At 37.7% G+C, this 27,856-nt stretch overlaps 1 protein-coding gene across 2 annotated transcripts in view; it reads right to left on the reverse strand.

Annotated features, from left to right (window-relative positions):
• MS3_00000157 (uncharacterized protein) overlaps nucleotides 1-27,856 on the reverse strand; it is a 62,149-nt gene that overhangs the window by 16,524 nt on the left and 17,769 nt on the right. Inside the window, exons 12-18 of one of the 2 annotated variants that reach the window (XM_051208040.1) lie at nucleotides 24,892-25,585; nucleotides 23,749-23,845; nucleotides 20,445-20,628; nucleotides 19,689-19,898; nucleotides 17,966-18,180; nucleotides 12,239-12,426; nucleotides 5,887-5,940 (exon numbers count right to left, since the gene is read on the reverse strand). In XM_051208040.1, the coding sequence (XP_051070021.1) occupies nucleotides 5,887-5,940; nucleotides 12,239-12,426; nucleotides 17,966-18,180; nucleotides 19,689-19,898; nucleotides 20,445-20,628; nucleotides 23,749-23,845; nucleotides 24,892-25,585 (1,642 nt within the window). Of the gene's footprint in view, nucleotides 1-1,837; nucleotides 5,941-8,101; nucleotides 12,427-17,965; nucleotides 18,181-19,688; nucleotides 19,899-20,444; nucleotides 20,629-23,748; nucleotides 23,846-24,891; nucleotides 25,586-27,856 lie in introns of those variants that run through there. The other variant, XM_051208041.1, reaches the window with a different exon arrangement.

Consider the following 27,856-nt stretch of genomic DNA (forward strand, 5'->3'; position numbering starts at 1 on the left):
GAGAGAAGAAATATTAATCCCCAAGTAGTTTTTTCTTCAGGACTCTACCCTCATATAGATCGATAAGATAAGATCGATACTAAGTCGAGTGTTGTTACATAGCAATATTACTAATTCAGAAGTGTTTATGAAAATAAATACGAATGATTAAACAAATTATAAGATGAGTTGGATTAAGTGATTAACATCCGGAAAGATTTTCATTAATAAATAAATAGATTAGAAAATGCAGTTTGTGGAATTGGCAGATCGCATAAGACAATTAACAAAGTGAATGGTGACGACAATTGCGTAAGAATGAAGAGATATATCCGATAATTATGAAAAAGCAAGAACGCAAACGGAATTTTAAAAAAAAAAACTTTGGTAGCAAAGGAAGAACGAACAATAATAAGTCATTTCCAAATAACTTTAGAGTCGACCAAGTTGATGTACAAGGGAATGGTTGTATAAAATTCTTATCAATGTATAAGTTGATTTTACTAAGATGGATACCGACAGCTTCCGCCTTATGCAAACAGTGTAAATGCGAATTGCAAACAAATTATAAAGTGTCTGTTCATAGCCGCGAAGCTCGTTTAGCAGTAAATGTGAAAAAATGTCTCTTGTTTTCATTTTATCCTTCTGATGAAAATAGATAGTAACTTATTCAGACACATGAAGAATTTAGATTTACAAAAGGTGTGAGTTGTTGATATACACTAGTATCAGTTAGTACAATGACGCTTAATTCGTTAGTTGATCAACTACAAAAATCGCTAGTGTTAACACACACTAGTTGTTCAAAAGAATAACAAGAATCATATGAGAACATGAAAAGAAACTCAACCAAACGCATACAATCTCAGTAACCGACGCGGACACTATAAAAAGATACGAATCATCTACACTTATGCAATACAGTACATAAAAGCTTAGACTTAACTAATCTACAACGATAGGGATAGAAAGGCGTGCAAATTCAAAAGACTAAAAGTCACATGAACTTTACACATAATTCCCGGTGTTCATTTTGTAGAACATTGAACATTACAAAAGGGGACAATAGTATCATCATTTTCCTAACCAATAGTAACCGACTTTTAATATCCTATGCACATCAAATTACTCCCATGCTATGACAATCAACATTTCAGTTAAAACCCTTTTTATAATGTTAATATTTTTTATGTAGATATTGTGAAGAGTTTGAACAATGAACAGATAAATTTCCGGTGCTTATTTCACACTTTTTTCAAACATTTTGTCAACTTTATATTCCACTGATTGAAATCATGAGTCAACTGAAGTTAGAAAACCTAGACGGCCGTTTCATCCTAGTATGGAACTTTTCAGCAGCGCGCATCCACGATCCCGCACCCCGCGAGATTCAAACCCAGGACCTATCAGTCTCGCGCCAGGCGCTTAACCAACTAGACCACTGAACCGGCATCCAACGGTGTTAATGTCTAACTTCGACCAATCCACGAAGTTGCGCCACCGTACACCATTGTCTTCAGTGAGTTGATATCTCACAACAGACCTGGTTGGATTCCACTGGTAACTGCTTCTCACTAGAACTCCAGGAGTATCTCTTGAAGTCAGTCACTAGTGAGCAGATGATTGTTATCAGAAGTGGTTTTGTGGAGATTTTAGAAATTTCAACAGTTGAGATCATGAGTTGTGAGATAGTAACTCACTGATGACAATGGTGGATGTGTCGCTCAATTTCGTGGATTAGTTGAAGTTAGACATTAACACTGTCGGATGCCGGTTCAGTGGTCTAGTTGGTTAAGCGCCTGGCGCGAGACTGATAGGTCCTGGGTTCGGATCACGCGTGGTGTGGGATCATGGATGCGCGCTGCTGAGGAGTCCCACACTAGAACGAAACGGCCGTCCATTGCTTCTAGGTTTTCCACGGTAGTCTAGCTTCAATTGACTCATGATTTCAGTCAATGGAATTCCTAAAATCTTCACAAAACCCCTTCTGATAACTTTATATTCGACTATGGCGTAGTTGGCTTATAGTTATCAGATGTCTCGGAGATAAAACCTGATTTACTTCATTAGCTATGCTGTGGCGAAAATCCAGATTTCTTCACATGAGTCCAGTGTGATAACACCCCAACCTGATTATTAGTAATATCTGTTTTCTAAAAGTGATTCATATAATTGATCAGTAACCTCTCTAGTCAGTTATCTATGTCGACTGATTATTCTATCAGAATCCATCCACTGTTGAGTTAGAAAAAAAACTCTAATGGGCGACTGTCGAATGCACACGATCTTGTGATGGAGTTTTGTCCTCTGGACAGAATGACTTAGTAGTATAGCATTCATTGTTCTTCTGAACAATATCATCAGCAAAAAATTAATTTAGAAGTGAAATATTTGAAACTTCCTACATACGACTAATAGCATGTGCTTTCAACCTCAATCTTGATTGGTTATTGTTGAACTTTAACTTGTCATTAACTGGGTCTTAGTCTTAAATGTCTCTGATCTGGTTTTCTATCCTATGAAATCTCCACAACTAAACCACTTAATTTAGAGAACAGGAAATCACCAAAATCATCCATATGAGCTGCTTATCTTCTCCACCATTTTAAAATCATAAGATAATTTATTGAAGTAATAACAGTAGTAATCAAATATTTTTTAGTGGTAAAGGAAGAATACACTTGCACACAATAACTGCATTATTTTGAATTAGAATGATCTGTATATTTTAGTAATTGTGAAAAGCGACTGAAAGGGATCACTCGATCTTAGCAAAGTATATGATTTCTAATACAATAGATAAGTATCATTTCCATTTTTCACAGTTGCAAAGATAAAAAAATCATTGACCATTCGTATAAATAATTAAATAAACCGCAAATACACCAACTCTGCCGGTCCCAAGCCCACACAAAGGAGGGTTGGGCATAGGGTCAACAATCCCATCACCTAGAAAAAGCTAACTAGAATAAACGATTTAAACTGTGTCCTGGGAGATGAAAGGAGAACTATGAGATCTTATGATGAAAGCCCAGATTCTTCGGAAGTCACGAGGTCAATGCCCCTTCTAAAAACCAGAGACACAATTAATATAGGTACGTGGAATGTTCGAACAATGTAGGAGACCTGGAGGACCAGTCAATTAGCTACGGAAATCATGAGATACAACTAGGCGGTTCTCAGAATCAGTGAAACCCATTTGACCCAAGCTGGATAGCAAGAGTTAGGAATGGGAGAGAAACTACTGTACTCCGGTCACGAAGAGGGAAATGCTCCCCACACTCAGGAAGTTGCTATGATGCTGTACAAAGAAGCAAGAAATGCACCGATTGGGTGGGAATATCATGTATCCAGGATCATCAAAGTGTCCTTTAAAATAAAGGAGGGAACTACAATGAATGTTATACAATGTTAAGCACCTACCAATGATAGCAATAATGACGTTAAAGATCAGTTTTATGAGAGGCTGTAAGGAGCTGAAATTTGGAGAACTATCAAAACAATCATCAAAAAGGTACAAGTATTTATAAACAATTGTCTACACAAAATACTCGATGACCGTTGACCAGATACCACCAGCAACAACCTACTGTGCGAGAGAACAGAACAAACCAGGCTTCAGCTGAAGAGGAAATCAGGAAAAGACGATGAGAGTGGATGGGACATACATTACGGAAATCAACAAACTGCATCACGAGGCAAGCGCTGACTTGTAATCGTGAATGGAAACTGAGAGGAGGAAGGTGAGAGAACACACTGCATGGGGAATCGGGAGCAGACATGAAAAGAATGAACAGTAGCTGGAAGGGATTTTCCAGTACAGAGTTCGATGGAGAATGCTGATGGGTGGTCTGTGTTCCTCCACGATAGGTAAGTAAATAAGTACACTACGTAAGATAAATATTAGTGTTTCAAATGTATCGACAAAAAATAAAATGTACTTGGATTGATTTCAGAATAAAATTATTTCTATCAAGGCAGTTAACCCTATGAAATGGCAACATCTAGAGAATACTAGAAGTTTTGAGTTTCTAACCAGTGGAGTTAGGAAAATTCTAAAGCCTGGAGGTGAGGGCTTCACCTATATACAATACAGAGTAACTTTGATCAATTCCTTAATTCAATAAACACAGAAAATTGTCCAGATTGATTGCGAGCTAATGAGGCATCCAGACAATTTAAAAAGAAATAATAATTTAATTGCCTTTGGTTTTCAAAAGTTCTTTAATTGACAACAGTTCTTGATGCAATACTAAATGCAAATAGTCTTTTATTTGCATTCACACTTGTAATCAAGGTTACGAACTATTGTAACAGGCTAAGATTAAATCGATTATGAAGAAATGAATGTCGTTCATTGAACAATATAACTTACGATGATTGTTAGATTAGTAATAAAGAGTTCAATAGAAGACTAAACTTAAGTTGGGTAATACATTTTGAAAAAGAAATCGTTTCAACTATTATTATTAATACAGTATTTTAGGAACATGTATTAATTAAAGACTGTAAGTGGTTTGGAAACATGGAGTCGTTTAATGTTACTAATTCATGAATAAAATTTCGACAATAATCAAAAACAGTGGAAACATGGCAAAATAGCACTAGTTAAACTACTCAGAAAAAGATATTTAAAGAGACTAGACAATCAACAAGTTGGTCAGGAGAGAAAAATTAACATGATAATTTATATTAGGGTACCAAAACTGTTGAAAAAGTTGTGAAAATGTGTAGGGACTTGGACTAACGGTTATTATTGATTTTATTTTTATCTCCTCGGTCTAATCGATCTACAACGCAAAACATCTTAATTTGGAATGAAAATGTTGAAAAGTGCAGAGACTAGCAGAAATTTATCCAGTGAAAGTGTGCTAATCTCACTAGAATCCAAAACATTGTTTTAAAACTTGACAACAACGGTAGTTGACAGCTTCGACTCCTTAGATTATCTCAGTATGGAATGGTATCTGACAAAACATCGACGTAACAAAGCACTTTTCTGGGTTCTGTCAGCTTGTGGAACCTAGCGTATAGTAAAGATGTGTCAGTGTGTCAAAAAATGAAGAATGAACTGCAGATCGCTTGGCAAAATATGGCCTATGAAGGCATTTCACCAAACATGTCTTCGAAGCGCCGCTTGTGTACAAAGGAATCAATGTTAGTTGTAATAGGGTGAGTTATGGGGTTACAAACCTTAATAAACTCAAGCGGCTAAAATAAATACTACACTACTAGCCATTATGTATATCAATCTACAATGCTGACTGGCATATGAGTAAACTGTGTGAAAGTTATAAATGATCGGACCAAGATATGGTTAAATTTCATGAAGCTAATTAATACTCACTCGAATTTCATTAGAAGATACAAACTTCTTGAAATCGACCACTACTTAATGATGGGTCAATAGAAATAAATGTCATCTATGATTGAAGATGTATGTATTTTTTTAACCTTCGTTTAAATCGTGATTCTTGCAATATTTTTTACTATCATTGAAGTTATTCAGAATATTAGTTTGTTCTTGTTGTACTGGTTTGAAGTGTACAAACATTGTATCAGATCCTAAAATGTTGTTTAGGACTGACCCCTGTTACTGCTTTGGAAATACTAAATAAATGAATGATGAGTTATGAAATGTATTAACCAAAAGTTTACTTAAGCTCGATTCGAATTAGTAGCTATTGAAATGGAAAAAAAATGTTCAAAAAACTATTCAACTCATCGACAGTCTACCAAACTTCATGAGAGTTTTGTAGTGAGATGTCGCAGCGCAGAAAAAAAGTTGAAACGATATGAAAATAGTAAATGCTTTATTTTTCCCCACAAAATAAACTTTTAAAATCATTAACAGGATTATAGAGCATATTCAAAATATTCACAAACGTGTGTAGTTGAGTTACTCACCAGTATTAGCTACAATCCTTGTCACTTTACAATCAGGAGATTCAATTATTTTACCTACAGGAAGAAAAGATAAAGCGATATTGGTAATGAAGTGAAACATATAACTGAATATACATGAAAAGTTTTGATAATCTATAAATGTGGTGAGTTTATTACAAAGTAACAATAGGTGATAAATACGTACCCATATGATGTGACAGAATCGAAAGAGAAAACCTAAGTCAGTATGAAAAATGACCAATATTATGGCAAATATGTGTTCATATAGTAAGTTACTAACTGACTGATGTTAAATACTAATCAGTTTAAATGATACATATTCAAATGTTGATCTGATCATATGAAAATTAGTTTATTCAGATGACAGTTCGATTTATTCCCAGGGTCAAACAAATCCATATCGCCAGTCTTTGGGTTTTCGCTACGAGTCGTCGAATTTGGGGTCGCCAGTATCAAGCACAAGTCAATTAAGTATACCAGAGATTACAAGTGACAGACATAACAAAAAGACTCTGTATTTTGAGACCTAAGCATACATGTTGAACGGATTTTGTTGTAATGACCGACATGTGAACTAACCCATATATTGCTGTCAATGCTATTATTCACGGTTAATTATCTTACTCAACATAAGTATTATAAATAGCCAATCGCCAATCTTAATACGTAGGTCGGAAACTAGGAATGATCAAAGGAAGATGTGATATTAGTTCATCAAATCATCGATAGTTAAACAGAGTGGGAGATGTAAATAATATCGCCAATGTTCGAGAGATAAACGTGACCAATGGAAGAAAATGTTACATAATATGAAGTGAAATCGATGACTGTCAATCAGTCACAACACAGAGCCTGTACGTATGTACATCGGTCAAAGCTGCCATACCTCAGAAGCACAGAAGGTTGAATCCTAGAAAACTAGAGATCAATCAGTTAGTAAATGTAGAACTTCGTACGTACGTACATCAGTTCGAGTTGCCATAACACATCACATTAGCAAATGTTAGAACACCGCCATACTTTTCAAAGGCCAACAATCGTAGTGTTTCTTGACATCAGGGCTGCCTTCGATTCGTTGGATAGGACTATTCTCTGGGATTGTCTATTAAAGAAGGGTGTGTCTGAAAAGTTTATTAACATCCTAAAAGCCCTATATACAAACACCTCAGGCAGAGTGAGGGCATACAACCACCTCTCTCCATTGTTCCATTCGAGCAGTGGGGTTAGGCAGGGTTGCCCAATCTCACCATTCCTCTTCAACTTTGCCATCGATGACATTCTGGAAACAGCTCTGATGAATGTAAGTAATGGTGGTGTGGATCTGTTGCCTGGAGAAAGACTTCTCGACCTTGAGTATGCGGATGATATTGTTTTACTGTGCGATAATGCCTAAGCCATGCAACCCTCACTTAATCAGTTGGCAATCAGTGTCCGTAGGTACGGTATGTGCTTTGCACCTTCGAAGTGCAAAGTACTTCTACAAGACTGGCAGGATTCTAATCCTGTACTCACCCTGGATGGTGAGCAGATAGACGTAGTTGAGAAGTTCGTGTATCTGAGTAGCTGCATAAGTGCTGGTGGTGGCGTGAGTGATGAGATCAATGCACGAATAGTGAAAGCCAGAGCGGCTTATGTCAATCTGGGCCGTCTTTGACGCCTTCGTGATGTTAGTCTGACTGTAAAAGATCGGATCTACAACGCGTCAGTGAGAGCAGTTTTGCTCTGTGTTTGTGAAACCTGGCCTCTCCGAGTTGAGGACGTTAGACGACTCTCTGTGTTCGATCATCGCTGTCTCCGAAGGATTGCTGACATTCAGTGGCAACACCATGTCAGTATGGCAGAGGTTCGGCATCGTGTTTTCGGGCTCAGTGACGATAATCCACTTGGTGTCACCATCTTGAAACATCGACTTTGGTGGCCTGGACATGTTCTTTGAATATCTTCCCAGAGAATTCTACGTCGTGCATTATTTGCCGACTCTGGGACTGGTTGGAAGAAGCGGAGAGGTGGTCAGTGCATGACATGGTGTCGTGGTATGAAAGCTGCAAAGGACTGGCTTCTGTTGGTCCTTCACGACTCCCTGGTTGGGGTCTGAGAGATGGTGCTACACAGTGGCTAGAGACGTTATCAGATATGGCTCAGAATAGAAGCCAGTGGCGATCCTGCTGTAACCTTCTTTTACTTTCTTCATAAAAAGTGGTTGTGTCTCCTTTACCTGAAAGATTTCTTCTGATTGTACCTTTTCGTTCCGTCGTTACTACCACACTACCTTACTCCAATCTCTTCGTCATTGTTCTCTTTTTCTTTTGCGCTCCTTAGTTTTTTTTTTTCTACTTCTCTTCGAATTCTCATTGTTTTGTGTGGCGCATATATATTGGCGCTCTCTTGTACCAATATTCATGTGTTCAAATAAATAAATAAATAGCATAGAGATGCAGTTATCGATTCAAATTCCATAGTGGTAGAGGTAGTAAGATTATAAGCAGTAATCGGAAACACTAGGGTTTGAAGATGTTATTCAAGGAGTATAGTCCAATGAAATAAACTTGAAAAGAGAAAAAAGAAAGGGATATGAAGAATTCACAAGATTAGAATTTGAGAGAACACAAAGAGTGGATGCACCTGCGCCATTGCAAACGATTTTGAGCCATGTCGTTCAGGGTCTCTAACCATCGGTTGCTATCGTATCGCAGATCCCAACCAGGGCCCACACAGTCCATTTGTCAGTGACTTCATGGACTTGTGTCATGTTTTGGTCTGACCGCCCCTAGCTCCGTTCCAACCTATTATTACACCATATAACATTGCACGTCGGGGTAGTCGTTGGTTGGGCATACGTAACACGTGTCCCAGCCAACTGATGAAGTTTCACTGCTTCATCAATTGATTTGCCATCCTTAACTAGTATCAGTGGCATCAGGAATTATGCATCGAAGATCAGATTCAAGATAAAATATAAATTATTGGAATAAAAACAAAAAGGTTGAGGGATTTAGAATCTCGGAATTTTGGGGGGAGTTAAAATGTAGGGGCTGGTACTGTGTGAAGCCCACATAGATTATTCTAGCCTCCGGACAGACCGATCTATTCATTCTTCTCAAGCCATATTTTTACTCTGCCACTTATTCGATTATTAACCCTGACTGTTTTTCGTACGAGCATATGTGTGTATATTGTTTATCCTATTCATCACATGTCTGTAGCTTATTTTGATCTAACTATAAATATAGATTCACGCTTGGTTAAATCGATTTGGCTAACGTGCCTTCATCTATTCGTTGCGTTTCTCTGAAAGTTTGTCTGGATCAACATACTTATTTGAAATTCATTCTCATATTCGACTTATTTAATTCCTTTTCAATAATTTCTCATCAGGTTCTAGAATTATAAATCCAAATTAATAATCCATAACATTGGCCAGATTTAAGGCAAAGTACATCATTTGGAAATTGTAATATGTGAATTGAGAATTGTTTTAATGCGGGTAAACTACAACTAATGTTCTCCACAAGACCAATAATCACTTCGAGGTTGAAAGATAAATTACCTAGACTAGCTACCTCCTTCTGTATTTATCAATTCAACTGCTCCTGTGGAGCAAGTTATATTGGCAGATGTTCTAGGAATTTGTGCATTCGAGCTCGTGAGCACCTCCCCGTGTGGTTAAGCAAAGGTGTAGTCAGAACTGTTAACAGCTCCATCTTCGACCATCTAGTTCAAACAGGACATACAGCCAATATGGAGCAATTTTCGCCATAATCTATCGTGTCAACAGCAGTCTACCTAATTCTGTCAGACTGCGAATCCTACAGACGGCTGAAGCAGTTGCGATTCGGATCAAAAATCCAGAGCTTTGCATCCAAAAGAAGTATGTTCAGCCACTCCTTTTACCCTGGACAACTAGTTAATAATTAATTTTATAATATGGTGACGTAATCTGATTAATGTTCATTTTATGCCCCAAACTTATTATTATCTTAACCACTGTGATTATCATCTTTATCATTGTTATTATTATTATCTTTACACTTGATAACCTTTTGAGGAATTCAATTAGTATCCATCCTTATCTACTATATCTGACCTAAATCATATTATTCTACATATTACGTAATTTCCGATTTTTATTCCATTAGTTTCTCTCTCACCCCATGTTGACCATATTTATTCTGATCATAATTTATCTCACAATTTCATTTCACTTATAAAACGGATTCAAGTTAACACTTTATATTAAACAGCCCTAACATTAACAATTTGATTTGATTTTATGTAACAAACAACAATTCTCAATTCACATATTCACAATTTCCAAATGATGATGTACTCTCTGTCTTAAATCTGGCCAATTTTATGGATTATTAATTTGAATTTATAATTGTAGAAGCTGATATGAAATTCATTGAAAAGAATATTCTTCGTTCATATAATTGTGTTTAATTATGATGGGAATTTTCCAGCGATTATTTAATTCCGTTATTCACTAACGTGATTTGAGTCGATGATTACATACGAGGATTGGCGGCATATATATTTCGATGACAATTATCATATGATCTAACTAAAGTCAGATAAAGGGTCACACAAAAAAGAATGCATGCACGTGTTCCATTGCAATCGATTTCGAGCCAAGCCATTCAGCTTTTAACCATTGATTATGATAATCACCAGTACACTAACCAGATAGTCTACATCTATTAACCAATTGTCTGTGACTTCATGTACTGATAACGCATTATGGAATGGCCGTTCCTAGCTTTTTTCTATCCTACTCCACTGGAAAACATCGGCCGTCGAGGTAGGCGGTGGGTGGGCATACGTAACACGTGTCCCTATCACCTCAGTTAATGGAGATTTATTAACTTAACAGTCGATTTGCCATCTTTACCTAGTACTCTATTCCTAACCCATGTATTGTTTACTCCATGGTCCAGAAATACACGAGCAATGATTCGAAGGTACACATGATCGAATACCAGTGACCTACGAATATTCTTTACCTGTAATGGCCATTTTTCACATCCATAAAGTAGTAAGGAGCAAACTGCTATGCAATAAACTTGTCCTTTCGTTGGAAAACGGCTATCTCACATATGTCACAAGTGACGCACTGTGGTGAAAACCAATCGAGCCTTCTGAATTCGTGTGGAGATTTCTTTAAACACCAGACTATCAAGGCTAATGAAACTCTCAAGATAAGTGAGGTGGTCTTTGTGTTTAACTACTTCACTCTCTATCACTAATTCAGGCTATGAATCAAACCAATCCTGAAGTAACATTTTACATTGGAGGGAGAGAACCGCATTCCAAATATGTTTGCATTGTTGCTTAAGGTGGTCAGAAGATTCTATACTAAACAGAACTATATCGTCTGAGTATTCCAAGTCAGCAAGTGAATGTACATTCAAGTTTAATGTTGATTACAACTAACTAACCGAACGATTGACTGACTACTATATGCTTCCCTTAAGTACGTTTTGTGAATCAAGTGGAATCATCTCCTATATTTTTTGTAAGTAATATATGTTTGAAAATATGGATTTTGGAATTTTCTTCCTGTTAGTTTTTTTTTACGTTGAATGTTCTTTGTTGATCCTGACTAAAAAAAAATTAATCTTAATAAATAGCATTATTTTTGTAATTATACATCATTCGAAATATGGAGACAATCCTTTAAATATGCATTTAAGCACCAGTGGATATATTCGTACAAACAATGACTGATATGGAAAATTAAACTGTACTATGAAAACTTAACAGAGCCTTTGATTACTGCGACTTATATTGAGAAAAAAAGTATTAAGTAAACTTCTGCAAATTAATCATCATTGTACAGTATAATTTATAATTAGATTTGTTGAACAGGTGAACCACTTATCATAGACTATTACAGTGGATTACGCGCGTTTTAATTACCTGATAGAGGAGCAGGAGGTATGATTTTCTGAGAAGTGTAAACAAGTAGAAAAGCTAGATTTAAGGATCTTTGTCGATGTTTCGCAGACATGTTCATTTGTTGAATAAAAACCTACTTTTATAGGCAGCTAACTTGTCTTTTAATACCAATTTAATTGAGATTTGCAGGGTGAATTTGTAAACTAGTTTTGAGAGAAAACGTTAGTCGATCATTGCATATTAAAAATCGCCAGCCCTATTTCAACCATTGGCATAGCTATTCCCAAAGATCCTTTCATTATAAATCATATAATTAATTCATAACACCTGATAGCTATGACTTTACAAAAAAAGTTTGAAAAGATAGTTCGAAAACACGGGAGATATATAAAAAGATAAAAACCACAAGAGAACTATGTTTGGAATCAACGCAAAACAACAAGCAAAACAAACTTACTTAGACCATCAGGTTTTGCGTAACCACAACGTCGACGTGCTTCATCTAAGTCTTTTTGTAACATTCGTAGACGTGCTTGTCGATCAACCTGACGCATCGCATCTAGAGCTGCCATTCCACTTGTATAAGTTGGTCGATAGTTAATGGTACTTCGGGAGAGGATGTTAGGAGTTCGGGAATTGTAGAAGCTATAAAAATTAAAAATAATCGAAAAAAACATGTTAACATACTATGTCTCTAGCTTGAACGTTTGTTAAAGACTTCCTAAACGCTTCCAATAACCTCAGACTATTTGCTTACGTTTGTTATCCATCGTGGAGGAACACAGATCGCCCATCAGCATTTCCCACCGAACTCTGTACTGGAAAATCCCTTCCAGCTACTGTTCATTCTTTTCATGTCTGCTTCCAATTCCCCACGCAGTGTGTTCACCCACCTTCCTCCTCTCAGTTTCCATTCACGATTACAAGTCAGCGCTTGCCTCGTGATACAGTTTGTTGATTTCCGTAATGTATGTCCCATCCACTCTCATCGTCTTTTCCTGATTTCCTCTTCAGCTGAAGCCTGGTTTGTTCTGTTCTCTCGCACAGTAGGTTGTTGCTGGTGGTATCTGGTCAACGGTCATCGAGTATTTTGTGTAGACAATTGTTTATAAATACTTGTACCTTTTTGATGATTGTTTTGATAGTTCCCCAAATATCAGCTCCTTACAATAGAACTGCTACACTGACTGTCTTCAGCTGCATTTGGTGTGTAGGGAATAGAAGAGGTAGGTCATCTGCGAAGTCCATATCATCCACTTGCATCCAACCTGTCCATAGTATTCCGTGCTTCCACTGGGATGTGGAGGTCTTCATAATCGATTTAACCGCTGAGAAAAAGAGAAATAATGAGAGTAAGTAGCCTTATCTGACTCCAGTAATCACATGAAATGTGACCGTCAGCTGTCCTCCATGCACAACTTTGCAGTGTAATCTGTCGTATGAATTCCGGATGATGTTGACGATCTTCTCAGATAGTCACACCATAGTTTCTTCTTATCCACACTGCCGAATGCTTTCTCATAGTCAAGGAAGTTATTGGATGGTGACGAGTTCCATTCAATTGATTGTTGAACGATGGTCTGTAGTATCACGATTTGGTCAGTACACGACCGATCCTTACGGAATCCAGTCTGCTGATCTCGAAGTTGGGTGTCTACTGAATCTTTCATCCGATTCAGCAACACGCTGTTGAAAACTTTTCCTGGTGCATATAGTGGTGTGATGCATCTACAGTTCTCACACTTGCTGAGATCTCTCTCGTCTTCGGTACCTTGACGAAGTCTCCTTTTTTCGAGTCCACCGGTACTGATTCTTCCTCTTTAATCTTCCTGAATAGAACATGGAGCATGTTTGCAGTTTCTTCTATGGCTGACTTCAGAACTTCAGCTGGTATATTGTCAGGTCTCGCTGACTTCCTACTCTTTATTTGTCTGATTGTCATTTTGATTTCTTCGATCGTTGATGAAGTGACATTTTTAAGGTCCGTGGGTGTTGCATCGACGTCCGATAGATTTAAAGAAATTGGCCTACTCAATAGTTCCTCGAAGTGTTACACCCATCTACTCTTGAATCTCAGTGATTGGTTTGCCTTCTTTTTCCTTGACTGGTCTCTCTGGTACACTGTATTTCCCTATCGGTTTCTTTGTTGTGTCATATAGTTGACTAATATTTCCTTGTCTTACAGTCTTTTCCACTGTCGTTGCTAGGTCTTCCACATATTTCTGCTTGTCAGCTCTAATACTCTTCTTCACTCTCTCGTTTGTTAATGTGTATTCAACTTGTGCCTTGACTTTCTCTGTTATGCTGGGCTGTTGTTAATTGCAGTCTTCTTGTTCTCCCGCCTGTAGCTCTTTTAGAGTTACTGCCGGTCCCAAGCCCGGGTAAAGGAGGAGGGTTGGGCATGGGGTTAGCGTCCCCATCCCGTAGAAAACTAACTCGCTAAAAAAACGCTTACCAGAAAAAATTATTCAAACCATTTAGGAGTTAGGTCTTCATTTCGAAGAATTATGACGCCTCATGGTGAAAGCCCAGTTCCTTTGGAAGCCACGAGGCCGATGCCCCTTCTAACAACCAGAACAACAACTTTTATAGGTACATGGAACGTCCGGACAATGTGGAAGACTGGGAAGATCTGTCAAATAGCAACGGAAATGAGGAAATACGATATGGCAGTACTGGGAATCAGCGAAACCCACTGGACCCAAGCTGGACAGAAAAGGCTAAATACGGGAGAGATGCTGCTATACTCCGGTCACGAAGAGGACAATGCTCCACACACACAGGGAGTTGCTCTAATGCTGTCCAAAGTAGCACGAAATGCACTTGTAGGATGGGAATCTCACGGATCCAGAATCATCAAAGCATCATTCAAAACAAAGAAGGAGGGGATCTTAATGAATATTATCCAATGTTATGCACCCACCAATGATAGCAACGACGACATTAAAGATCAATTCTACGAGCGGCTGCAGTCAATCATAGAGAAATGCTCAAGAAAGGACCTCACCATTCTGATGGGAGATCTAAATGCCAAGGTCGGAATAGACAACACTGGATATGAAGATATTATGGGACAACATGGACTGGGACAGAGAAACGAAAATGGAGAAAGATTTGCAAATCTATGTGCATTCAGCAAATCGGTCATAGGAGGCACAATATTTCCACACAAACGTATACACAAGGCTACATGGATCTCACCGGACCACACTACAGAGAACCAGATAGACCATATTTGCATCAAAAAAAATTCCGAAGGACAATGGAAGATGTGAGAACCAGGAGAGGAGCTGACGTAGCTTCAGATCACCACCTAGTTGTAGCCAATTTAAAACTGAAGCTAAAAAAGAACTGGACAAGTGGACAAACAGCACTACAAAGGTTCAATACAGCCTTCCTTCGAGATACTGACAAACTCAATGAATTCAAGATAGCTCTCAACAACAGATTCCAAGCCTTTCAAGATCTACTGAAGGAAGAAGAAACTACCATGGAGGACAACTGGAAAGGCATCAAAGAAACATTGACTTCAACGTGTCAAGAGGTTCTGGGCCTCAATAAGCATCATCATAAGGAATGGATCTCTATAGAAACACTGGACAAGATCAAAGAAAGGAAGAACAAGAAGACAGCAATTAACAACAGCCGAACACGAGCAGAGAAAGTCCAAGCACAAGCTGAATACATAGAAGCAAACAAGCAAGTGAAGAGGAGCATTAGAGCCCACAAGAAGAAATACGTGGAAGAACTAGCAACGACGGCAGAAAAAGCTGCAAGAGAAGGAAATATGAAACAGCTCTACGATACAACGAAGAAACTATCAGGGAAATACAGTAAACCAGAGAGACCGGTCAAAGACAAAGAAGGCAAGCCAATCACTGAAATTCAACAACACCGAAACAGTTGGGTAGAATACTTCGAGGAACTCCTGAATAGACCGGCTCCAATGAATCCACCGAACATCGAAGCAGCACACACAGATCTTCCTATAGATGTCAACCCACCAACGACGGAAGAAATTAGAATGGCCGTCAGACAAATCAAGAACGGGAAAGCAGCAGGACCCGACAACATACCAGCTGAAGCACTGAAATCAGACGTCGAAGTAACCACAAGCATGCTTTACCCTCTATTCAAAAAGATTTGGGAGGAGAAACAAGTGCCAATGGACTGGAAAGAAGGACACCTCATCAAGATTCCAAAGAAAGGAGATCTGAGCAAATGTGAAAACTACAGAGGCATTACACTACTGTCAATACCAGGGAAAGTCTTCAACAGGGTGTTGCTGAACCGGATGAAGGATGCAGTAGATGCCCAACTTCGAGATCAACAAGCTGGATTCCGAAAGGATCGGTCGTGCACAGACCAAATTGCAACACTACGGATCATCGTCGAACAATCAGTGGAGTGGAACTCGTCACTATACATCAACTTCATTGATTATGAAAAGGCATTCGACAGTGTAGATAGGAGGAAGTTATGGAAACTTCTTCGACACTACGGAGTTCCTGAGAAGATTGTCAATATTATCCGGAACTCATACGACGGACTACAGTGCAAAGTAGTGCATGGAGGACAGCTGACAGATGCATTCCAAGTAAGGACCGGAGTCAGACAAGGCTGTCTACTCTCTCCCTTCCTCTTTCTTCTGGTGGTCGACTGGATTATGAAGACCTCCACATCTGAAGGAAAACACGGAATACAATGGACAGCTCAGAATCAATTAGACGATCTGGACTTCGCAGATGACCTAGCCCTCCTATCACGTACACGTGAACAGATTCAGATAAAGACAGCCAATGTAGCAGCAGTCTCTGCATCAGTAGGCCTCAGCATACACAAAGGGAAAACCAAGGTCCTCAAATTCAAAGCGGAGAACAGCAATCCAATCATCCTTGATGGCGAAACTCTGGAAGATGTAGAATCCTTCACATATCTGGGAAGCATCGTCGATAGACATGGAGGTTCAGATGCAGACGTAAAGGCGAGGATTGGCAAAGCAAGGGCCGCATTCCTACAATTGAAGAACATATGGAACTCAAAACAACTTTCAACCAATATCAAAGTGAGAATCTTCAATACGAACGTCAAGGCAATTCTACTGTATGGAGCTGAAACTTGGAGAACTACAACAACCACAATCAAGAAAGTACAAGTATTTATAAATAGCTGTCTACGCAAGATACTCAACATCCATTGGCCGGATACCATCAGCAATAGCCTTCTGTGGGAGAGAACAAACCAACTTCCAGCTGAAGAGGAAATTAGGAAAAGACGATGGAAATGGATAGGACATACATTACGCAAATCGTCAAACTGCATCACGAGGCAAGCTCTAACTTGGAATCCTGAAGGGAAGCGGAAAAGAGGAAGGCCAAAGAACACATTACGTCGGATAATAGAAGCAGATATGAAAAGGATGAATTACAACTGGAAGGAGCTGGAAAGGATTGCCCAGGACAGGGTTGGGTGGAGAATGCTGGTGAGCGACCTATGCTCCTTCACGAGGAGTAACAGGTGTAAGTAAGTAAGTAAGTGTTCTCCCTTTCTTGAATCTTGTCCAGGGTTCCTATAGACATCCATTCTTTATGATGATGCTTCTTGAGGCCCAGAACCTTATGACATGTTGATGTTAGTGTTTAATATGAACAACAGAGAAAAGGCGCAAGAAAATATAATTAAAGCTGTAATTGATGAATAATCTGTGTAAAGTAAATCAAGTTTATTCAAAGACTTTAAAATGGCATTGATCTTTCGGAAAATTTTGAAATATAGTAAATAACCAAGTAGAACTTGTATTTCTCTGCGCTTCTACAGAGTTCACTAAGGGATATTTATGGAGTTTCAATATACTATAAAGACAAATATGAGTTGTCTAATCCTGAGAATCAGAGACGATGTCAAGCGAAATTGAAAAATCTACAGTCTAATTTCATTAAAATTTAAATGTTATCATAGTTAACCAATGGAATGCAATATAAGACCAAACCTAAAGAATATTAACGCAACAATTGCACTCATGTATTCTCGACCCAAATATTTTCCTTTATACAGATAATAAGATGCTCTGGGTACTGAAAACAAGCAAAATAAAAATGTTTTAACAAACACAAACACGATGTAGAAAAATAAAAACAACTAAATCGAGTAACAATTTTTTTTTAAATAGATAACTACCACTTACCGAGATGAATCCACTAAAGCAGGATTAATTCCAGCGGCTAAAAGTTGTTGTTGTTGTAAAATTTGCATTTGTTGTAATTGAAATAAATGGGCTTGTTGATAGCTTAAACTTAAACGTTTCTCTTGTTCATAACGTTGACGAGCCATACGCTTTTCAACGCGTGTTAAACGATAATCTTTCCGATCAATTAATAATGATTCATGGGTGAATGGTCGCTAATAGTAAGAAAATTAAATCCAACATACACATTATGAATAGAATAAATGAACAAGAGTTGAACAATGAATAATCACGAAATATTTATTTATTGAAACACATAAAGATGAGTACAAACAAACACCAAACTATATATATCCACCACACAAAGTTGTTATCATTAGATTTGTGTGTGGGCTGTGGTACTGCCCAGATACCTGGACTGAATGCGGTTACCTAACGTGGTCACTTTCCGAACCTTTGATCTAGAGGTCCAATATACAAGGTAGTGGAGCAACGTCAGGAGATGCAGTTCTATGGTAGCCGTGAACAAAATTAGGTTCATACGCCATCTCTTTCCTTAGGATCCTGGAGCCCATGTACACCATTGGTTTGGAATCAGAGTTTTCCAACTCCCCTAGGTGGATCAATCACATCCATTAACCCGGTTAAAGAGCATGATATATATATATCCCTCAGGTCACTTCTGAATGCCATCGATTGACCTTCTCGGTAGGTTACTTCTGACTGACTCACAATATCAAGTTTCCCTCTCAATAATAAGTCTTGCGCCTTGAATTTAACTAGAGAAGTTGAGGGAAATGTCTTCCTCTTAATGATGTTCTCGGGGTCTGGTCATTACTTCGTCTGAGCTGATCTTGCTGCTCTAGACTGACTGGATCAATTAAATAACCGAATGGCAAGTTCGTGTCAGGGGGGTATCCGAATTTAGTCGTCTATCGCGGATGTGAATTACGCGTCTCGTCAGGCATTTACCTGGAACATCATTTTCGTACATCACGTCACCAATTCCTCTTAGGATGACACCCACTACATACACAGGCCACCATTGTCGAAAGTTTCATAAATACAATCGTAACCCGTGTATCACGTATGCCCAACCACCGATTACCACGGCGCGCGGTACTGACTAGTGTTGGGGATGGTTGGGAGAAAGTTAGGGGCTTGAAATCAATAACTTCTGGTCTGAGCCATGTTGGTAGATGCAGACTGATTGGTAGGGTTCCATGCGACTATCGTAACCAATAGTTGGAGACTCTGTGTGACATGGCTCAGAATCGATCACAGTAGCGTAGGTGTATACACTCGTTGTCCTCCCTTAAACCGTGAAATTGAAATTGCTTTTATATCTTTTTTTTCTACGAACTAATTCTTTCTTCCTGTATCGTATCCTTATATGCAATCTTTTTTTACTACCACTGAAATGCTTCTATGAATTTAGTGTTCATCTTGTTGTGCTAATGAGGTGTGGCAACTTAGATTGATTCATATATATGCCTGGTCCTACGTTGTAGATGACCGACTGACTGAACCCATTAGGAAACTGATGTTCGATTCGCCTCGCCTTGTGTTTATAATCTCGTCTTCTTTGTAGATACATACTACTCTTATACTATACAACATCGTTCATCAAGGCGTGGTGGGGTATACGTAATATATATTCAAACCACCTAAGTCGATGAAAATTCATTTATATTCAGAATATTAAAAAAAAAGTAAACCTTACTTTTGTAATCCATCGAGTGTGCTTTTTTAAAACATCTGCAAGTATTGGATCTGGTTGGATGATATCTTTACAAGTTTCTAAATCATCATCTGTGATAGTCTCCATATCTTTATCCTCAAATGACATTAATAACTCCACTTGTGAACGAGTAAACTGTTGTGTTGGATTTAATTCATCGACAACACGATCTGACATGCCTTGTTTAGTTACCTTAGAATTTAGAATAGAAAAATATAATCCATTGAGTGATAATATTCCATACAGGGTGGTGAGAATGTTCAGAAAGATTAACCAAGATATTCATTTGATAGAGAATCCTGGTATTCGGCCTATACTCCGCCACGAGGGGTAACAGGCATAATTAAGTAAATATTGGTTGGGAACTCTATACACAACGCTAATGTCAATTATGTTTGAAGCAATCTTTTCACTACTCTCCTTTAAACTTTAAAAATTAAATCTACCTTATAAAGATATCATTACAGTTTAACCATTCTCATGGACTATCGATTCTCGTGACCGTCTTTTTTAAGAAGGTAATTTAACCGTAGTGGCAGATTCGATTTCTTGCGTTAGATACACAATAGGTTTCTAAGTGTTTGTAATACGCGAATAGCGATCGTCTACCAGATGCCATCTTGAAATAATCACGTAGTATAGTATAATAGTCTAGTGTTTCTATAATGTCAGAGACATATGTAGGTAGATCTACTTTACACTGGAAAAAAGGTCTGAAAGATATTTTTAAAAGCTTACTTGTCGATCGTATATTTTCTTCTCCATAGTATTATCTGAAACAAGTCGATAAATATAACACGGTTTTACTTGACCATATCGATAAACACGACAAACTGCTTGACAATCATGACATGGGTTCCATGAAGCATCAAATACAACAACACGATTCGCTCCAATCAAATTAACACCTAGACAACCAGCTCTATAGCAAACAAAAAAAAATGGATTAGTAAACAAATAAACACAATATTCTCATGCATATATGGTTTGTCCAATAAATATACGAACTAAAGTTGAGAATACTAATCCAGTGCCAGAGGATGCTAATGAGGACAACTTTTTCCAAGTGGATTAAGCATTTCAATAAAGGTTGTAAATAGAAGGATCATGGAAAATCAAATGACCAGAAGCTTATTTTATGAAAGAAAAAAGTAGACGTATAGTGGGTCTTTAATAATTTCAGGCTTGCTACTCTCCGAATGAATGGTGATGAGCTAGTTATAGAAAAATCACATGTGAACACAATTCTAGACTTGAGTAAAGCAGAATTAAAAGGAAACCTAATGTATTTTGTGAGAAATTGAGAGTTTAGTGATAGAAAACTTTTACGTTATTTCGACCAAATGAAAATTGATAATATTTAGTTCCTAAAATACATGAAATCGATAAAAATATCATGCAATCAAAAAGTGTATATAAGATGGTGTTTAAGCTCAATCCTAAAACTACTTGTTCCTAATACCGACTGTGTTAAAGTACTTGTTGTAATTCAATGTATAGTCAAAAGTGTTTAATGTAGGAAAATATTCTTTCACACTAAAACTCATTTATTTATTTGAACACATAAATATTGGTACAAGGGGGGCACCAGATATATATATATATATATATATATATATATATATATATATATATATATATATATATATATATATATATATATATGTGCCACACAATAACAATAAGAATGGGAAGAGAAGAATGTAAGGTGCGTACAAGAAAAAAAAGAACAATAGCGACCACAGGTTAGTGTATGGTAGTGTAATAATAATAATAATAATAATAATAATAATAATAATAATAATAATAATAATAATAATAATAATGGAAGAAACGGAAAGGTACAACCAAAAAGAATTCTTTCAGTTAAGGAAGTTACAACCACTTTTTATGAAGAAAGTAAAAGAAGGTTACAGCAAGATCGCCACTGGCTTCTATTCTGAATCATATCTGATAACATCTCTAGACACTGTGTAACACCATCTCTCAGACCCCAACCAGGGAGTTGAGAAGGACCAACACAAACCAGCCCTTCGCAGCTTTCTTTCATACCACGACAGCATTTCATACACTGAACACCTCTCCGCTTCTTCCAACCAGTCCCAGAGTCGGCAAATAATGCACGACGTGGAATTCTCTGGGAAGATATTCAAAGAACATGTCCAGGCCACCAAAGTCGATGTTTCAAGATGGTGACACCAAGTGGATTATCGTCACTGAGCCCGAAAACACGATGCCGAACCTCTGCCATACTGACATGGTGTTGCCACTGAATGTCAGCAATCCTTCGGAGACAGCGATGATCGAACACAGAGAGTCGTCTAACGTCCTCAACTCGGAGAGGCCAGGTTTCACAAACACAGAGCAAAACTGCTCTCACTGACGCGTTGTAGATCCGATCTTTTACAGTCAGACTAACATCACGAAGGCGTCAAAGACGGCCCAGATTGACATAAGCCGCTCTGGCTTTCACTATTCGTGCATTGATCTCATCACTCACGCCACCACCAGCACTTATGCAGCTACTCAGATACACGAACTTCTCAACTACGTCTATCTGCTCACCATCCAGGGTGAGTACAGGATTAGAATCCTGCCAGTCTTGTAGAAGTACTTTGCACTTCGAAGGTGCAAAGCACATACCGTACCTACGGACACTGATTGCCAACTGATTAAGTGAGGGTTGCATGGCTTAGGCATTATCGCACAGTAAAACAATATCATCCGCATACTCAAGGTCGAGAAGTCTTTCTCCAGGCAACAGATCCACACCACCATTACTTACATTCATCAGAGCTGTTTCCAGAATGTCATCGATGGCAAAGTTGAAGAGGAATGGTGAGATTGGGCAACCCTGCCTAACCCCACTACTCGAATGGAACAATGGAGAGAGGTGGTTGTATGCCCTCACTCTGCCTGAGGTGTTTGTATATAGGGCTTTTAGGATGTTAATAAACTTTTCAGACACACCCTTCTTTAATAGACAATCCCAGAGAATAGTCCTATCCAACGAATCGAAGGCAGCCCTGATGTCAAGAAACACTACGATTGTTGGCCTTTGATATGTATGACGCTGTTCTAACATTTGGCGGAGGGTGAAGATATGATCAATACATCCTCGACCGGAACGAAAACCAGCCTGCTCCTCGCGAGTCAATCTTTCTCGGGTTTCGAACAGAAGCCAACAGTTTAGACGCAATCGGAAGTAGACTTATCGCCCGATAGTTGTTACAGAAACGACGTGAACCCTTTTTAAAGATAGGGACAACTATCAACTCGACTAAATCTCAAACCCAAGTTTATTAAATTTGCTAACAGAAGGGTAGTATTATTATTAATGGCTTTATTCAATATTATATTTTGGTACAATATAGAATTCTCAGCATTAAATTATAGATGTAATGAAAACTCTGAATTTATAACCCTAACTCACAACACTAGCCCAATTCTTAATATGTAAACTTAACCTCTTTCCTTTAATTTAGAGAATAATTCAACATGAGAATGTTATGTATTTATAACAAGGCGATTATTACACCGTTACTTTATTACTGTTTTATAATTACACGCTATTTCTTAATTGGTTGACAAGTTGCTTAATATTCTCAACCAAGTACACTCTAACCGCAAAACGTTAAATGAAAAAGCTAGAAAATTTAACGCTTGACAGTTTCCATGGGCGTGGTTTGAACGACAGAAATAAGGATATGACAAGTATATTGGTACGAATGAGGAGTGTTTTGAAAATCGATGTAAAGCTCAGTTTACGTATTTATTGAACAAAATAGTTGATGAAATACAATAATAATTAAACCACTGACTGGAATATCCTTGAAAAAACAACTTAATTCCTGTGCAGAAAGATCTTAACATTAGTCATACAGTTGTTATGCGAGACTTAATTTAGAGTAGATGATTACGACTAATTATGAATGAAGATATACAAATATTAGAGAAATAATAATAAGAACACAAACCACAATCAATAGACAATATATCATTGCATAACTGTTAATAACAATGAAACATAGATTGAGCTCACCTAGTTGACATAAGAAACAGTTTTGCTGGATTTTTAGGATCATTAAAATTATTGATTAATTTCTCACGTTCACTTGCATTTGTACTACCATCTAGACCTATACATGTAGTTGGAGAAAATAGTACGTTAAATATATTTTATCATACTGATTGAAAATACAGAATACAATTTAAGCAGATGCATTTCAAAGCTGAACAAGCACCAATAAACTAGTTTACTGAGTGTTTAAAGACAATGAACAAAATTAGCATATTGACATCGCAAACTAAGTTGTAGGACAGATATAGTTCAATAAAGAAACATCATACCTAATATTTAGATTGCGAAACCTAAAATATCACAGACAGCTTAAAATAATATTCAAATTCACTACTACATGTGCGTTTGAAAGTAGTGAAGTTATTTATCGAGTCTCAAAATGATGAGAATACTACTAGTCAGTCATTAATATAATAAACCTGACTAAATTCAATCGGCAGTGTTTGACCAAAATCATAGTCTATATAATAATAACCTAAATATCAGACATACCATTTACGCTAGAAGTCATTCAGTTAGTCACTATCGATGTAGAACGTGATGCGAGTATGCATTGAATTCAAGTTACTATATATCACAATTAACAATCCATGAAAAAATAAACAAGATGAAAAACAGAGAACTGGAGATAATAAAGAGAATAATGTAGATCGAAATGTGAGAAGTAGTTTGAATGGGACAAATCAAAAACTAGGAATGTTACTCAACTCAAGATTTAGAGAAAGATAAAACAGAAGAAAGTGTGCTAATGTGACTAATTTTGCGACCTCATTTCATCAAACACTAAGGGCAAACATTCCGTAAATTAGAGATTGACATTGAGAGTGGTTAAGAAGACTAATCGGCAGTACAGATACAAAGAAATATCTGTGAAACAATTAGAAACAGAATACACTATTAACATAAGCTCAACTAGGTCGTTACAGAGCAAGCAGATTTAAGTGATCAGTTATGTTAAAGTTAGTCAAAGGATACTAAACAAATACGACAATTTGGTTGATGAGGTCATATCAGGTTCCACGTTGCTGCTTAGAACTGACTAGCTGAGCATCATTTACAAAGAGATTATGGTATGATAAACATAAGAAAAAATATATAACTCACGGAAATAATGGACATTGCGAGTCCACACAGTCGGTTCATCCATACAACCTCGACGTGTCGACAGCCTATAGTGTAAAGATTTCGGAGTTTCTTCTTCCTCTTCTTCTGTTTCCATCTTGTTCTTGATCTCTTCTTTACAATTTTCCTGCCCTTCTTGTTTCATCGTCTCATCAGGTTGATTCGATTGAAAGTGATCAACTCCATCGTAACCATACATTGACTCACTGCATTTATGATCATCTTGATTCTGTTCATTATTCTTGTGTATCGTTGTTGAGGGATTGTAAGATGAGATTTCGGATTTGCCAATGTCTTCTAATGGAATTTCCGATGATTTTGCTGGAACTGTTTCTGACTTATCAACACCGATAACCGGTAATGGCAAATGGCGCAATATGCGCTCTAACAGATCTAATGTGTACAAACTCTGTGTAAAAACTAATAATTTATCACCGGCTAAAACACTTCCTTTTAATATGTCTAAGAACAGTAGAACTTTGCCACTATGCTCTACATTACCAGTTTTAAAATCATCACCCCATAATTCTTGATCACCAGCCCAGTCATATGTGCCAACATTTGATTGATGTGTATAGTTCTGAGTGTAAAAATAGCCTGAGTTAGGTGCGGTATTAGATTGTCCAGTGTTGGGAGGAGTTCCGCCACCAACCATAGAAGCAGGGAACATAGGATTCTGTAAATAAATTATTGGAGAAAAACAAGTATGTCAGTGCAAAATAATAATAATACATAAAATCATAAGTTCAAAATTTATCTTCACAAAAATGAAAATACAAAGGTAGAGATAATGCATAACTTTCGCTTAGCTGAACGTACACAGCGATGTTTGTGAAACTAATGGAAACATTTAGATCTTCAAAATCAGCTTACAAAGTTTACTGTCACTTGCATTTTTATGCCGACTAAAACAGATCACGAATATCATTAACTGGATAACTTTAAAACTTCTACAAATTAAATTTATATCCATTACATCAATGAATGGCTATCTGAACTTAATAGCCACGTGGATAACACCTTGGTCTTTGAAGTAAAAATGCACTAAGTTCAAATTCCCAGAGTCCATATCAACTCTGAGAGGCAGGTACATCTAACTGTCGAATTTCAGATAGAATGAAACGCACGTCCTGGCTTTTACTGCTACACGTAATCTCTCTTCATTAAAATGTACCACTAAATCATGGTACAATTGTGCACGTGAACCTTCAGAACTGCGGCTAATGAAGTTAGCCGGACATCACACGAGCGTCTGTCTATGGGAATCCATACTAACAGAGCCTGTTCTGCTTTTATTTATTTAGTCGTAAACGTAAACATTGGTACAAGGAGGCACCAAATATATATGCATCACACAATAACAATGAGGCCAGTAGCAGTTATCATTGATTTGTGTGAGGGCTATGATATTGCCCGAATGCCTAAACCGAAGCAGGTGGTTTTCTCAGGGAGCCACAACCCGGGGCTTTAACTTGAAGGTTTAATCCATAAGGCAGTGAAGCAACGTAAAGAGATGCAGTCCTACAGTAGCTGGCGACCAGCAATTGGTTCATATGCCATTTGTTTCCTTAGGATCCTGGAGCCCATGTACACCATTGATTTGGAATCAAGGTTTTCTACTACCCTAGGTGGATCCTCCATATTCATTAACCCGGTTAAAGCACCGGACATTAACTTTTTGTCCTCCCGATTTCGTAAACAACATCCCCGCCATGAGAAGGCATTGAGTAGGACTTCCCAGACAGTGGCTGTATACGTGTGGCCATGTAAGAGCATTTCAAGAGGGAGAGCTGACTCTTCCCCCACAATCGGCGGTACCAGAGTAGTAGTTTAAATGCATAAAGGAAACTTTAGATCAAATTAAGATGGGAAACACACTTCAAAATGAGAGATAACAATTTAAATGACATCCGTGTACCAGTTAATAAAAGTGACAATCAAAATATTACAAGAAAAAGATCCATGAGATAAACGAACAGATAGAACAAGGAATGCGCTCTCACCATCCTCAGTCGTACCATGGGATTTGGAGGCTGTCATACTTTAGAATTTAATTCTATATCTACATCAATGAGGCCTTAGGAAGTTTTAATGGGATCTCCAGATACTCGAAAGGTAAATCATCTCGTTTCTTCATACTGACAAGGTGACATCAAACGAATGACCGTATTTGGATCCTGTATGCGCGTTTTGGTGACGCAGCATACATCGATTCACAGAGGTTCTAGAGTCTTAGCTAAAGAAGCCTTCGTCCTGTATGACACGAGATTACAATATTAAGAGTCTCAACGTGTAGTTTAGAGAGTGGTTTCAAGAGATAAAGAATAATACTTCGTGAACTTAAATTATTAGCATTGGTGGTGAATGATGATAAAGATATAGAGAAGGGTTAGTCGTGGGGATGGGAGAATTATTAATAGGTGACGGGTGACTGATTGTGAACAAGATGACTTTAGATGCTCTTAGAGGTATGAGGTAAGTGTCACTTCCAGGCTTTCCAAACAGTCGAAGAATAATTATTCTTGAAGGACCTAAAATGTATGTTCAATTAATGGTGAGTAATCATATTAGGCGAACCCAACCACCACATTAAGGTAGAAGCTATGGTCGCGTTGCTGCTAATACACAATGGTTTAAAAACCACTACCGCCCTCTGAAGAACTCATTCAGACTCGCAATTGCATACGAAAGACATAGTTGCATTGTTAACTAAATTCCCCTGAAGAGTTGAAAGCTACTGAAAATGCCTCGGAAGTTCCTTTAATATTTGACAAAACTTTGGTCATCGGCTCGCTACTGATTTGATTGCAGTTGTTAAAACAATAGTCAGAACAATAATACTCACTTCACGTGTTAGCCAAGCGCAGTGTAAAATTTTGTTAAGAAAGACTATCTCCAACACTTTACAAGATCTTACTTTATCGACAATAATGTAAAATCTTCTACT

The sequence above is a fragment of the Schistosoma haematobium genome, chromosome 3 (assembly GCF_000699445.3).
Source record: "Schistosoma haematobium chromosome 3, whole genome shotgun sequence".
Classification (NCBI taxonomy): domain Eukaryota; kingdom Metazoa; phylum Platyhelminthes; class Trematoda; order Strigeidida; family Schistosomatidae; genus Schistosoma; species Schistosoma haematobium.